At 43.4% G+C, this 14927-nt stretch overlaps 1 protein-coding gene across 6 annotated transcripts; it reads left to right on the forward strand.

The window, feature by feature from the left end:
• The first annotated feature begins 783 nt into the window (after positions 1–783).
• Positions 784–14761, forward strand: aftpha (aftiphilin a). 6 transcript variants are annotated; one of them, XM_090204856.1, is made up of 10 exons: positions 790–968; positions 2968–4870; positions 5608–5771; positions 6259–6388; positions 6706–6762; positions 7087–7218; positions 8388–8448; positions 9267–9350; positions 10095–10258; positions 13062–14761. In XM_090204856.1, exons 2-10 carry the CDS (start codon positions 3005–3007, stop codon positions 13071–13073), a joined length of 2670 nt encoding a protein of 889 aa, XP_090060982.1. In that variant the 5' UTR covers positions 790–968; positions 2968–3004; the 3' UTR covers positions 13074–14761. The 6 variants fall into 6 exon arrangements, with proteins under 6 accessions (XP_090060979.1, XP_090060982.1, XP_090060976.1 ...); XM_090204850.1 differs by having other exon boundaries at positions 10095–10218; XM_090204852.1 differs by having other exon boundaries at positions 5608–5769; positions 6266–6388; positions 10095–10218.
• The last annotated feature ends 166 nt before the right edge of the window (positions 14762–14927 follow it).

Below are 14927 nucleotides of genomic sequence, written 5' to 3' on the forward strand. Positions count from 1 at the left end.
CATACTGCTCTGAACATGAGGATGAAAATGACATTGAAATAAAGGACATAGTGTGTCCTTTATTTTTTAACATTTTGATTATATTGATGAACTAATATTGATTAACTTATAACTACAATATACTACATATTTCAGTATGATATAATATTTAAGTGTAATTGGAAATTAATAATTGAGTGGTTATGAAGTAATTCATAATTCTGTGGGGTATTATGCTTACAAGGTGACCTTTCAGTTCTTCAATAATTAAATTACGTTTCTTTTGTATCATGGCATATTAGAATAATTTCATGAACTATGCCAGTAGATTATATTGCAGGGGCACAGGTTATTATTAAAGAGTAGAATGGTGATTTTCTATTCCCTCGCCTTGATGCTTGACAATGTCTGTGTATGTTGAGAAGCTCTTTCAGTGGCCTATTCATTTTCAATTAAAATATTTGAATGTGTCATAAATTAATCTGTTAATTTTGGAAATGTGGATTGTGGATTGTTTCAAATTGAAATGACTGAGGACTATTATAGGCCTAAAGAAAGGAATGCAGTACAGTATATTTTTGTTGCTCAGTTGACCAGATGGGACCTTGAATGGGAGACCTAAAAGAAGCCCCCAATTTAGTTGAGTCATTTTCTATTAAGGTATCTTTACCTTAACTCAAGTGTGACAATTGGGTACTACTCAGTATTACTACTGCCAGTGCAGATGGATTTTGGATGCAGATTATTCTCCACTCGTCCATGCGCTCCAGTATGCTCTGCTTCCAAAGTAGAGGAAAACCAAAAGGTCTTGTTGCATGCTGGGTAATATTCGGAGAGCGAAGGGGCCAAAGTAGAATCATCATCATAACCAGCTGACTCAACCTTAGCTAGTTGTCTCAGTCAGAACGAAACCACCTTGCTGTCTTGTTTTAAGTCTGAAAAGTGTCCACTTCATCTGAACCATGGGAATGAATGGTCAAGATATTAAGGTATGCCGAAACGTTTATTGGTAAGCAAGCTAGCGAGAGATGGGAGGACAACTTGATTGCTAGCTAACAGTTAGCTACAAATGCCTGTGTATTAGCAAACTAGCTAGCGAGCATCAAAACGACCTACCTAGCTACTTTGTCACTTCTGCCCTCGATCTCGAATCAATGCTAGTTTGCTATCCCATTCGTATAGACTGCCAAGTTGTTGTTATTAGCTTGCTAGCTACGACATTTGTGCTGGCTAGTGGTAGCTAGCTACACTGGCTACGTATCTAGCCAGCTAGCTAGCTATCCCCCCTGCCTTCCCCATCTGATGGAGAGTAAAGTGTATGCCAGCCATGGCCTGTTTTCCATTCTAAGACTGGCTGGCACTTCAACGTTATGGTAATTTAACTGTTAGTTAACATAATCAAAGTGATTTATTCAGCTAACGTTAGTTAGTTAACTATCTGGTTAACGTTAGCTATTTGGCTAGCAACTAATTTGCTTCCAGTTGTTAGCTACTGTAGCTACCTAACCAATCTTTGCTCGGCTAAAATTGAGCTAAATAGCTAGGTTGTGGGTTAAGTATATAGTAGGAAACAAATGATCATAGGGAGGGTTGCGTGTTCTCTTTTTGTTTACCCGGAGGTTTCTAGGTATTGGTCTGTCATCACCTGTCAGTTTTAGTCTTGTTGACAGACGGTCTAATTTGGTGAACGAATAGCTAACTAGCTGTCCTGACAGGGTGTTGGAGGACACCTGTTTCTGATGTGTTAATTAGTTAACAATGTTGTATTATAAACAGATTAATGTTGCATTATAATATGTTGTATTGTAAACATTCATGACCCATACCATATCATGCAATCATAGTGCCCATAATAAAACAATAGGCAGTGCTATTTGTTGTGAATAGCAATACAATAGCTATCATCAGATTATTTGCCTTTAATGCCATCTTGCTTTCTTACACAGTATCAGAAGCCACTTCAAGTAGCCTAGAGTTTTAACAATGTTTTAAATGCTTTCCAAGGTTCCATGTCAAGGCTTACTAGGCCTAAGATATCTAGTCAAGGCTTCATGGACATGAATTCTCTGTTCTAAAACATTTGTGTCCAGTTTTGACTCAGAACTGTACTTTCAGCGCTCTAGTCTGGATGTGAGTAAAGTACAATTTAGGCTCAAGAGTGCATTGTGCAAGTTTAGCCTTGAGCATCCAAAAAGAACATCAATAGTTATTATTTTTCTGTGCCCTATGTCTGGTTTAGTGATGAATTCGAAATTGTCAAGGAAATGGATCACACCTGGACAAGGAAATGGATCACACCTGGACGCACAAAACGCCTAGGCCTATGCTCTAAGTCTAATATTTCAAAAGGAAGCATTCTACATATCTTGACAGGCCTATGTCAATATACAAATACTACATGCACACAACCCTTAGGTCAATGCAAACACAAATTGGGTACAAAGTTCATTGGTTGAAATAATTAGGCCAGTAGGATAAACACACAACATATTTGTACTGATTAAAGAAATTGTAGTTCATTTTCAGTTCTCATTTGCTACTATTTAGGTAGGTCCAGGTCGCAATTGTAAATGAGAACTTGTTCTCAACTTGCCTACCTGGTTAAATAAAGGTTAAATAAAATTTTTAAAAAAGGTCATAAGAAATGAGAGCTCAACATTGCCTTTCGGGCCTTTTCTACATGACAACGCCACTTTACTATTATCACTTAATTACTGTCAATTTGAAAACAATCTGTCCACTCTTCGCCTGGAGAGCTTTTGGTAATTTAATTTAGGTTAAGGCTGAAGCAACACACCGTGCAAAGAAAACAGCCTAGATCCTAGACTCCATCAGAGACCACTTCTAGGTCTGTAGGCTAACATGTTGTCATTTTGTATATTCAGACATTTTAGCCTTCAGAAATCAGGTTTAAGAGAGAAATGAAATTGCTTGCATTTATGTGCCCTTCATTGTTTCAGTCACAATGACTAGTGTCTTCCCCTCTAGGTGTAACCTCAAGGCGTAGTGTGACTGCTTTAGGACCATGGAGCCGGATGTGATCCGCATGTACTCCTCCTCCCCACCCCCAATGGAGGATGGAGCTGAGGAAGAGGACGACGAGTTTGGGGACTTTGGGGGCTTCTCTGGAGTTCCGACCAGCGCCAGCTTCACTGAGTTTGACACCCCAGCGACCTTCAACCAGACCGCAGCCTTGGCCGCCACCTCACCACCGGAACTCCTCAACAATGGAGGGGTGGTTGGGTTGTCAAAACTCAGCTCAAGTCCCATGGGAAGGGGTCCTGTGGTCAAGCGCTCCAATTCCAAGTCAAATGGTGTCGTGCCGGGAGGCTGCCAGTACGACTGTCCTTCAGAGAGAACTGTGAATGTGGAGGAGTTAAAAAAGCTTGCCGACCACACTCAAGCCAATAATCATTCTACCTCCCTGGACATATCTGGGAGGAGTCAGACTGACAACATAGACAAGCCTGTCGATTGCAAAGGTGCGGTCCCGGAAGTTCTGACCAACGGCTTTGCTACTTTTGAAATAGAGGGAAGCACATCTTTGCAGAATTCGATCCACTCTAAAAAGAAAGGAACCACCATAGAGTGTGCAGACGACTGCCCTCCCAGGAGCCCCGAGGACGACTTTGCGGATTTCTCGGCCTTTTCTAACGCAGACGTTCAAGGAGTCTCCAGCAAGGTGACAAACCGCACCAGCGAGAACTTGGACAATCGCAACAGGGACGAACGGCTGGCAGAGGACGCCTGCCAGCAACAGAGGCAGCAGGTGCACTCTAATGTAGAACAGGGAATCAGCTCAGGGGACATTGTCAGGGACACTCACATTATAACTGGATCCAACGACATTGCTGGCTCTGATTCTCTATCGCACCCTGCTGAGGCTCGAGACACTGGCGAAGGCTTGAGCAACGGGGACGGGGGCTTTCAAAGAGACACTGCTAACTCTGAACAAAGGAACGTAGAGCCGGACTTTGCACACAAGCACTCTGCTACTGAGGTGGTTATTAGTGAGGATTCTGCCCCAGAGGAGGTTTGTAGTGAGGATTCTACCCAAGAGGTGGTTTGTGGCGAGGACTCTGCCTCTAAGGCACTTTATGTTGACAAACCGGTTGCCCAGAATGGTGTGATTTTGGAGCAGTTGGAAGAGGAGGTGGAAGAAGAGAAGGCAGGTGTCAGTGAAAACCGGGTTTTCCCCAATATAGACGATGAAGATGGGAATGGCGAGCAAACAGACGAGAAGCCGGGGTCCGGAAACGAAACAGAAACAGAAACTGAAACGTCTTTCGGCCGACCTCTGTCCACGGATGCCCTTGAGGAGTACGGCGACATCAGCACGACGGGCTCGGTGCCCACGCCGCCGCTCCAAGAGGAGACGGCCACGCCTGCTGACCACAGCCAGCTGCTGGAGGACGACGACGACGGTGAAGACTTTGGTGACTTTGGAGACTTCGGGGATGTGGGCTCTTTTAGCGGACAGGGCTTTGCTGAATTTGACCAGCCAGAGTTGCAACTAGAGGAACAACCTGCACCTCTCACACAGGAACTAGTGGACAACGACTTTGGTGATTTTGACGCCCCCAACTGCCACACTGGTGGTGGGAAGGCAATTGAGAACGAAGATGGGGGGAAGTTTACAGATTTTCCCGGCAGCGACAGTTTTGCCGACTTTAGCTCGGCTCCTGTTGGTGCGGACCCTGATGAGGATGCTGGTTGGAATGCCTTTGAGCCTGAACAGGGTCAAGAGGAGGGCGATTCCTGGGCTGCATTTGGAGAGGAGCCGACCACCACTGCTCCTTTGGAAACGGGTGAAGACGAGTGGCAGGAGAGTGAGCCTGTAGCAGCCCGTCCATCCAGCAGCCATCAGATCAGTAGAAGAGACAGTCAATCTGTAAGTTTTTCTGTGCGAGTTTGGCCACTCAGGGTTTGAACTCGGTTCTCCCGTGCACCACAATAACATATTACGCCTCTGAGCTAAAGGCTCAGGGAGCCAATACAAGTTGTCAAGTCTCAGGCAAGATAACTCTGAACCACCTCTGTAGCATTCAGAAATGTAGCATACTTGACAGGAAGGTAGTGGTGTTTAAAAACCCATCTTACTGTAATCGAAGGCGCCCTATTGAATGTTGTTGTATTGTACTATCCAGGAAAAGTATGCTCAGTGACACTCTTAGGGGAATTCTGACGCTCTCGGGACGTTTATCACTAGAGTGGTAGAGAGCCGTACACGTGTCCTCCCTTAGGAATGTGACCAGACAGGGAGTTCCACCTTTTCAAGTACATACCATTTAACAATGCCCCTCCTTGTCCTTGCTAGTGGAGTCAAGCACGACGACTTATTCCAGATTTGAAATGTGTTGATTGAATCACGTCAGTGTTAGTCATTGTTGAACATAATAGAATGCAGCTTTATTGTCCATCGAAGCTCAAATATGAATTTATGTCGTCTGTCTATTGTATTGTGCATCTCCTGTACAGCAATGAGGCTAGCTGCCAAACGTGGTAACAGAAGACTTATTCAACCCGTATCTTATTCAGCAATATTGATTGTTATAACGTGTTTGTTATGTCACTGAGCCAGTCTCTTATTCAACAACGTTGGTTGTTATCATGTGTTTGTTATATCAGGCGGCGCTTTGCAGTCGGCTAGAGAAGCTTTTTCAGGAAATGTTCCCCGACGCACCTGCCCCGCAGGTGGGGGTGGAGGTGGTCCCTCTCAAAACCCTGCTGGAGCCTCCTGCGAGGTTACAGCAGGAAGAGCATGAAATGAAGAGCGGTATGCCAGACAATGGGTGAGAGAAATACCCCCCTTTTTAATGAGGGCTGGGACGGTACCAGTATTGCAGTATTTTTTTCCATGGCAAAAATAAAACACGAAGCGGGCCAAACTCTTTGATCCATCATAACCTGCTGTATGTAAAATATTGTGTGCTATAACTTTGAAAATAAACAAATGTGACTCTGGATGACAACGTAATTACGTTTGTTTCCAACATTAGGGCTGTTTTCCTAAAGAAATTAAACCGCTTCGTGTTTTGTTTCCTTGCCACGATACTAACGGGTATCAGGATACTAGTGTCGTCCCGACCCTAATATCCCATAACTACACACAATCTCATCAATACTCAGAAAGACTCACCAGGTCTGTTCTATCTTTTTTTTATACAACACAAATACACTGTTACTGTATACTATACGGTCAAGAATTTTTGCGTATTACTATGACGTATTTAAAATAAAATTACATTCCTGCTTTGTCATCGTCGTCTGTTGCTACAGGGCCGTGGGGGACGTGTTGTGGAGGCAACTGCTGGACATCCACGAGGCGTTTGGCCTGCGACACCAGTGGGGAGGCTCGCACAGCAACAAGACACTACTCTGCTCCCTGGGCATCGACATTAGGAACATTGTGAGTTCTGCCGCCAGTCAGCAGTCATCACATTGTCTGTATCTCAAATGGCACCTTCCTGCTGTAACTCATAGGGCTTTGGTCAAAAGTAGTGCACAATATAGGGAATAGGGTGCCATTTGGGACATGCCACTCTCCCCCTTTCTGTGACCTTTGTCCTTTTTTTATTAATGGCTCTGCTAAAAAAACACGAACCATGATTGTATTGCGAGAATGTTTTGACTTCTCTTCTGTCAAATGAAAAAGGCTGTTTGTAAGACTATTTGCAGCAGAGAGCGGACGAATGATTGTGAAATGTGCTCTGTGTTTCCCCACAGCTGTTCACAGGTCAGAAGAAGCAGCCAGTAATAGTTCCCATGTATGCTGCCAGCCTGGTGAGTTAACTATGCGCTGCAAGGATGCATTCATCTCCCCCTTCAAACCACCTACTCGCTCCCTCAATTGTTTTTGCCCCTCTTGTAGAAACGGACCAAGACGCAAATTAACCCAAGGATTATAAAAAAAATGTTTTTTAAATTCTGGTGACATTTCTGTCAACTGGTTGCAAAAAGTTTTTCACTGGCATATCCTACAAATATATGGTTTCAACTTTCCGGGAACCTTCCCAAATTCCCAGGTTTTAAACAGAATATCTCAACCCAATACACATACCAGTATTTAGTACATTTAGGATGTAACCCTGCCTCTCTGTTACCTAGGGCATGCTGGAACCCACCAAAGAGCCAGTAAAACCCATATCAGCGGCAGAGATGATCACGTCCATAGCACAACAAGCACCTCCAGTGGCCCCGGCAGAGATCATAAGCACTAGTCCACCAGACACAGCCCAGGTTGGACTCCTACATTGAATCAGTATGGTCCTTTTGGGGTACAATGTTTGGAATTTTGATGTTTTGTGTTTTTTCAGGCCTTTATTTAGATGCATTTCTTCTCATCAGTATTATGAGTATATACCAGGGCTCTCCAACCCTGATCCTGGAGAGCTACCATCCCGTAGGTTTTCAATCCAACCCTAATATAGCACATCCGATTCTAATAATTAGCTGGTTGATCAGCAGAACCAGGTTAGTTACAAAACTGGGGTTGGGGCGAAAACCTAGAGGAGAGTTGCTCTCCACCAACAGGGTTAGAGAACCCTGGTGGTATATACTGTATTGCAGAGGAGGCTGGTGGGAGGAGCTATAGGAGGACGGGCTCAATGTATTGACTGCAATGGCATAAATGGAACCGTGTCGAAACATATGGTTCCACATGTTTGACTCTGTTCCCTTTATTCCATTCCAGCCTTTACAATGAGCCCGTCCTCCTATAGCTCCTCCCACCAGCCTCCACTGCTGTATTGGCTGTAAGGCCAATTGTCACAACTGTATACAATGAATAGAGAGAGTGTGTTTATATATATATGTTCTACGGTAATTGGTCTAATGTAGAACCTGAGGTGTTTTTCAAACAAGTTATACAAAAGTTGAGTTCCTGCCCCACAAGATGCGCAGGCATTGCATCAACCCATGGTAGCGTGCCACGTCATCGACTGTGCAGCTGGGCATCATATGGGTCGCGTTCCCCTGCTCAGACATTGCATGCATCATCCAATGGTTGGGTGCCACATCTTCGACTGTGTCATCTACTGACGGATTGCTATAACAATATAACGTTGTAAAATATGGCATCGGTCCGCAATGTAGTCTGGTAGGAACTCAACCTTAGACTGCTGAGTTGTTGTAAGGGTAGAAGCCAGGGGAGGACGGCTCATATTAATGACTGGAACGGAGTGAATGGAATGGCATCAAACCAAGTGTTTGATGTATTTGATTCCATTCCACTGATTCCGTGAGCCTGTCCTCCCCAATTAAGGTGCCACCAACCTCCTTTGGTAGAAGCAGTCCATTAGCAGGCCTCCTGAACATCTGCATAGGCGAATTACCTGTTGACAAAGCTGTTCGCTTTTACTGAGTGTCTCTACCTTCTTCTGAGCTGGTTTGTTCCCTCTCCTCACCAGGAAGCGCTCCCGCCCGTCCAGTTTGACTGGAGCAGCAGTGGCCTTACTAACCCCCTGGACGGTAGGTCCCTCCCCCAAACCACCTGCTGAGTTAATGAACCATTGTCTCTTTCCAGAGCTAACCTATTCCTTTTTTCCACCACTCAAACTGTTTTGTCCAAACACACAAGCCGCCTAGACCTGTTTTTGCCTGTTGTCTTCCGTTAACATCCATGGAACAACATCGTCTGATGTTTACTTCATCAACCATTGGTCATTACATGTTACAGTTTTACAGAGTTACGTGGATTTTGCTGTGAGGACTATAGTATAAGATTACAGAAAATTCTTATCTTACATGCTCTAAGATTTTGTGTATTTCATTGCCATATTGGACCATTTCTGATTTCACTTGTCATATCCAGACGCATAAAACATATTTATCTCATCAAATCTTCTCCTTATGCCTTTTGTTGTTAGCAACGAATCAATTTATTTTGCAATTTAGCTAAATGACCTGCACGGTTCATGCTACAAAGCCATGATGGCCGTTCATGCTTCAAAATGTCCACACAGATTTTTCATTAACCGGTAGATAGAATCTCACTATTTTCTCATTAACACAGCTATGTCAGTTAGCTTGCCCTGGGTCATGTTCATTAGGCATCAAACGAAATAAAATGGAGTCCCTGGATTTAAGAAATTCCTGAACTTAAGCATAATTTTCAGTTGCAAACATTTCTTGCCCACTGAACATGACCCATGTGCTCTTTCTTTGTAACTAATAATAATGACCAGCTCAGCTGCATGTCTTCTAAGTGCGTCTCTTTCCTGACTACTTCTTCTGTGTTATAACCCACTGCCGCCTCGGTCTGCCTGTTTGCTATGTTGAATGTCAAGCGAGCGGAGGCTCGTCTCTGCTCAACCTCGATTTCTTTGGGCCCGTGGAGGACTCTGGCCCAAGCAGCTCCACCTCCATCCCAGGTCAGCACAGGAAACTCCAACCCCATGACTGCCAGACTCTTTCATACATTTGTCTGAATCCCAAATTGACTGTAAACTCTATTCAGAGACCAGAGAGGATTGGATCGGGGTAAACAATACAGTGATAATTCCAGCTATCTAATCATAAGGCAAGGTGGATCTACTATCATTATATGGCTTACATCCATTGAATCCTCTGAGGTCTTCACAGGTACACAAGGTGTAGAGGTCTAGGAGTCCATTTGGGATAAGTCCTTATTCTTTCCCCGATTCCTCGTGTCCTCTTACCTCTCTGTCAAAATGCACCAGGGGAGGTCAGAGAGGAGGAAGCTTGGATCTTCTCCAATGAGTTTTGGGAAAGAGGAGAGGACTGAGGGACAATGCGAGGAATCGAGGAAGGATGCTTGTGAAAGAGCCTCTGCCGTACTCACAGATTTCTCTTCTACTATTTGTTTTAGATTTATTTGCTTAGATACTGACCTCACTAAATCAAGCTCTTCTTTTTTCTATGTGTTAATATTACCAACTGAATCAAACACTGAATCAAAATATTTGGGAATTGGCTACACTGTTTAATAAAGGGCACCCACCTCCCTTGTTTTGAGTGGAATATTAGACTGTGTATATGTCTCAACTAGCTCCCTATTCCGTATATAGTGCACTACTTTTGACCAAAGTAGTGCACTATATAGGGGATAGGCTGCCATTTGGGATGCAGACATTATAATGTGTTTGTGTGGTTAGGTGTGGACCCGGAGCTGTACGAGCTAACAACTGCTAAACTGGAACCCTGTGGCTCTGGGAGTCGTGTGGCTGACGCCTTCGCCCGCCTTATGTCTACTATGGAGAAGACCAGCACCTCTACCAGGTTGGTCTATTACTGCACCTCAGACCAGCACCTCTACCAGGTTGGTCTATTACTGCACCTCAGACCAGCACCTCTACCTACCAGGTTGGTCTATTACTGCACCTCAGACCAGCACCTCTACCAACCAGGTTGGTCTATTACTGCACCTCAGACCAGCACCTCTACCTACCAGGTTGGTCTATTACTGCACCTCAGACCAGCACCTCTACCAACCAGGTTGGTCTATTACTGCACCTCAGACCAGCACCTCTACCAACCAGGTTGGTCTATTACTGCACCTCAGACCAGCACCTCTACCAACCAGGTTGGTCTATTACTGCACCTCAGACCAGCACCTCTACCTACCAGGTTGGTCTATTACTGCACCTCAGACCAGCACCTCTACCAACCAGGTTGGTCTATTACTGCACCTCAGACCAGCACCTCTACCAACCAGGTTGGTCTATTACTGCACCTCAGACCAGCACCTCTACCAACCAGGTTGGTCTATTACTGCACCTCAGACTAGACTACCTCAAAAAGGTATGCATGCAGGGCCGTGCACAGACCTTTCAGGGGGAAGGTGCTCAAAATTACCCCCCCCCCTTAAACAAAATAATCTACTTTCATAAGCTCTGGCGAAGGCCGTGAGGCCGATACATAAACTTATTAAATATCAGTGAAACTACCAAGAGCAGTGTGCGGTTTCCTTTTTCCTTCATATAATTCATATATTGAAATTCACAACAGACTAACTGCCTCTAGCACACTTTTGTAACATATTTTACCATATGCCTATTTATTTCTGCAACACGCTCACTCTTCACAAATTGTAAGCAAGCTACATCACAGTGCCTCCTAAAGACATGATTGACATCGGGAAAAGAGGGTGGGCTATCAGCTGATCGTTGATGATTGGTGTAAATCTGCTAGTTAGCTAGCTCGATTATTATTTTACACATTTTACTCAAGCGCACAAATTATTGAAGTGACAGGCTACTTTGACACTGAGCATCAGAGATCAATAAAGATGACTGTGTCATAAATCCATCAATAGCTTAGGCCTAAGTGTGTGGAGACACATATTGTACAATATGATGAGGAAATGATAGTCCTAAAACGGGGTGGCAAACTTGACGACGACCTGGAGCAGTGGGTTCAGAACAACAATTACAAAAACGATAAAAAAAAAAGGGGGGGGGGGGGGCAGGTGCTCAGGCACCGGTAGACCGCTATCTGCACATGCCTGTATGCTTTGGATCAAAACGTCTGCTAAATGGCATATATTACAAATGGCACCCTATTTCCTTTATAGGAACCTTTGACCAAAAGTTGTACATTTATAAAGGGAATAAGGTGCTATTTGGGATATGGCCAGAGTCTATTGCACCCATTGGAGATGGAGAGTAGCAAAACAATACAAATCCAGAGTTCTAACTTAACCAACATCTCACTCCCAAACATGAAATCAAGTTTTATTTGTCACGTGTGCCGAATACAACTGGTGTAGACTCTACAGTGAAATGCTTGCTTACAAGCCTTTCCCAGCAATGCAGAATTTTAAAATATTAAATAGTTACACAAGGAATAAAATGCACAATAAAATACACCCGAAAGGAGCTATATACAGGGAGTACCAGTACCAGATCAATTTGGATCTATATACAGGGAGTACCAGCACCAGATCAATGTGGATCTATATACAGGGAGTACCAGTACCAGATCAATGTGGATCTATATACAGGGAGTACCAGTACTAGATCAATGTGGATCTATATACAGGGAGTACCAGTACCAGATCAATGTGCAGTAATTGGGTAAGTAATGATGCTATAAAGAGGATGACGTCAATATATTTGCCATTAGTTAGAGCTAATACTTTTTAAGTCAAAAGTTAAATGGCGAACAGACATAAACAACCCTGGTATATATGGCTGGAATGACTTGAACCACATTCTAGTGGTGACCCTTTGAAACAGTTGGTCCACTAGATGGAGACAGATTTTCTAACGCCTCTGTCGGAGCCCCTTACATCAGCATGCAGACAGGATGTAGACTCAGCAAAAAAAGAAACGTCCTCTCACTGTCAACTGCGTTCATTTTCAGCAAACTTAACATGTGTAAATATTTGTATGAACATAAGATTCAACAAACTGACACAGAAACTGAACAAGTTCCACAGACATGTGAGTAACAGAAATTGAATGTGTCCCTGAACAAAGGAGGGGGGGGGTCAAAAGTAACAGTCAGTATCTGGTGTGGCCACCAGCTGCATTAAGTACTGCAGTGCATCTCCTCATGGACTGCACCAGATTCCACAGGTGCATGTTCATTAATTGTTTATGGTTCATTGAACAAGCATGGGAAACAGTGTTTAAACCTTTTACAATGAAGATCTGTGAAGTTACTTAATTTGTAAAAATCTATCTTTGAAAGACAGGGTCCTGAAGAAGGGAAGTTTCTTTTTTTTGCTGAGTTTATATGGGAGTGAGACAGACACATCTGTAGTAGCAACCAGAGAGAGCTTGCTACATCTTGGCTCTTTCTCAATTCTCTTTCCTTGATTTCTCGTGTCCATTTTTCTCCCCTCTGACCTTCTCCAATGCGTGTTGAGAAGGATGTGAGGAAAGAGGGCACAAGGAATCGAGGAAAGAGATTTAAGAGGCGAAGTCCATTAGAATCTGACTGTGGCACATTCATTTAGTGAAGGGGGAATGTATGTGTCCCAAATGGCACCCTATTCCCTATGCACCTCGGTCAAACGTAGCACACCCCAAAGGGAATATGGTGCTATTTTAGGATGCATCCTATGTCCGTGTTTTCCAATAAAAATGGTGTCCCTCTCCTTCTCTCGGATTCTGCAGAAAGCCCCGTAAAGAAGAGAACCTAAGTGAGGAGGCATTGAAGGTGATTGCAGGGTTACCAGACCTGTCCTTCATGCAGGCCAAGGTGCTGATGTTCCCCACCACGTTAACCCCCCTGGGCTGCTCCTCTGACCCTGACCACACACCTGACTGATCCCCCCCCCCCCTTCTCTTTTCCTTATCACTGTCTGTCATTCTATCGCTATATCATGAAGTTATCATTTTTGCTTCCATGCCTTCATTGTTTTGTCATTTTCTCCCTTTTATTTGTTATTTTCAGTTTTAATCAAGTGAAGCATTTACCGATTGTCCTTGTGAATGGAGAATGGTTAGTCAGACCGGGACTAGGCTAAGCCTGTAAAGCGAAGCTTCGTCAATAGCAGAACAAGAGAACATATTAAAACAGTTTGTTTAACTTCTAGATCAAGGTCCTAGAGAGGTCATTTGTTAATAATAGGAGAATCAATGTGTACATAATCAGGGACGAATTGCGTTGTTTTTCGAAGGTGGCTTTTACGTGTGTCAATGTTCATCTTTGAATGGAAATGAAACACTGGTTGAACCTCTTCAAAGGGAGGCGGGATATACACTGAGTATACAAACCATTAGGAACACCTTCCTAATATTGAGTTGCACTTCCTTTTGCCCTCAGAACAGCCTCAATTCGTTGGGGCATGGACTCTATAAAGGTGTCAAGCGTTCCACAGGGATGCTGACCCATGTTGACTCCAATGCATCCCACAGTTGTCAAGTTGGCTGGCACACACATACACAATCCATGTCTCAATTGTCTCCAGGCTTAAAAATCCTTCTTTAACATGTCTCCTCCCCTTCATCTACACTGATTGGATTTAACATGTCTCCTCCCCTTCATCAACACTGATTTGAAGTGGATTTAACAAATGACATAAAAATAGGATCATAGACCGACCAGGTGAAAGCTGTTTTGTTCACTCAGTGTATGACTATACAAATATATGACTTGAAACCACACTGCCTGCAAAATCCAGCTGAATGTTTTTTTCCCCTGTTGTGTTAATGGCCTCAGTTTTATTTTGTCATTTTTACATAGGGCCTAGATTTCTTAACCCATGGCTAAAAATGCGCTGTTAATGTATGCTCATTCTTTTAAGTCCGCGATTTAACCGTAGACCGTTTTTTTTCTTATTGGTGCAGTCCATAAAAATGGCAGTATGTCACAGATAACTGTTTTGTGTTGAATTCTTTTAACTTTTTTTCCTGATTTGGGGACGGTTGGTAAAAAGGGGGAGATCATGTTTTATTGGTTTAAACCACTGACAGAATCATAGCTGGTCTGAGTGAAGGTCGGCCTACATTACAAGGGAATAAGGGACCAATTTCTGCTTCCACGTGTCTGGTTTTACACTTATGAAGTGCTTTTTAAAATTTTGTTGTCATTCTCTACCAATTATTTTATTTTTTTGCGATTTGTTTTACCACTGTCAACCTGTTCCCAGGAGGATTTTGCACATTGTAAAGATGAAATGGATGTAATCATAGTTCACTGTGGCTTTAGACTGTGTACTATGGACTGTAAAATGTATGGGGAAAATTCCTATGGAAAAAATGATTAACTTGAAGAGCCTGTAAAAAGGTTACTTGCATGCCCGGGTTCTTATCAAACTTAAGTGTGTAAATTTACTTTTAGTGTACACAAATTAAAAATAATTTAAGAGAAAGTGCTCAATGGTCCTTCATGTTCCATTACTCCTCCCAACAGGGAATGAATGAACAATGAATTCATACAGGAGTCTCGTGCATTTTGTATTTGCTAATTAACTCTTGAGTGGGCCTTTAAAACCAGGCCTAGAGAAACAATGTTCATATACGGTTTTAATTCCTAGC

The sequence above is a fragment of the Oncorhynchus mykiss genome, chromosome 17 (assembly GCF_057628025.1).
Source record: "Oncorhynchus mykiss isolate SJ-2025 chromosome 17, ASM5762802v1, whole genome shotgun sequence".
In the NCBI taxonomy this organism is placed as follows: Eukaryota; Metazoa; Chordata; class Actinopteri; order Salmoniformes; family Salmonidae; genus Oncorhynchus; species Oncorhynchus mykiss.

Bases quoted from the DNA above. Each gene is read 5' to 3' on its own strand.
- aftpha (XM_090204850.1), top strand. From the start codon at position 3,005: ATGGAGCCGGATGTGATCCGCATGTACTCCTCCTCCCCACCCCCAATG. The intron at 5,772-6,258 runs GTGAGAGAAATA...CTGTTGCTACAG, and splicing joins AGCGGTATGCCAGACAATGG to GGCCGTGGGGGACGTGTTGT. The intron at 6,763-7,086 runs GTGAGTTAACTA...TCTGTTACCTAG, and splicing joins CCATGTATGCTGCCAGCCTG to GGCATGCTGGAACCCACCAA.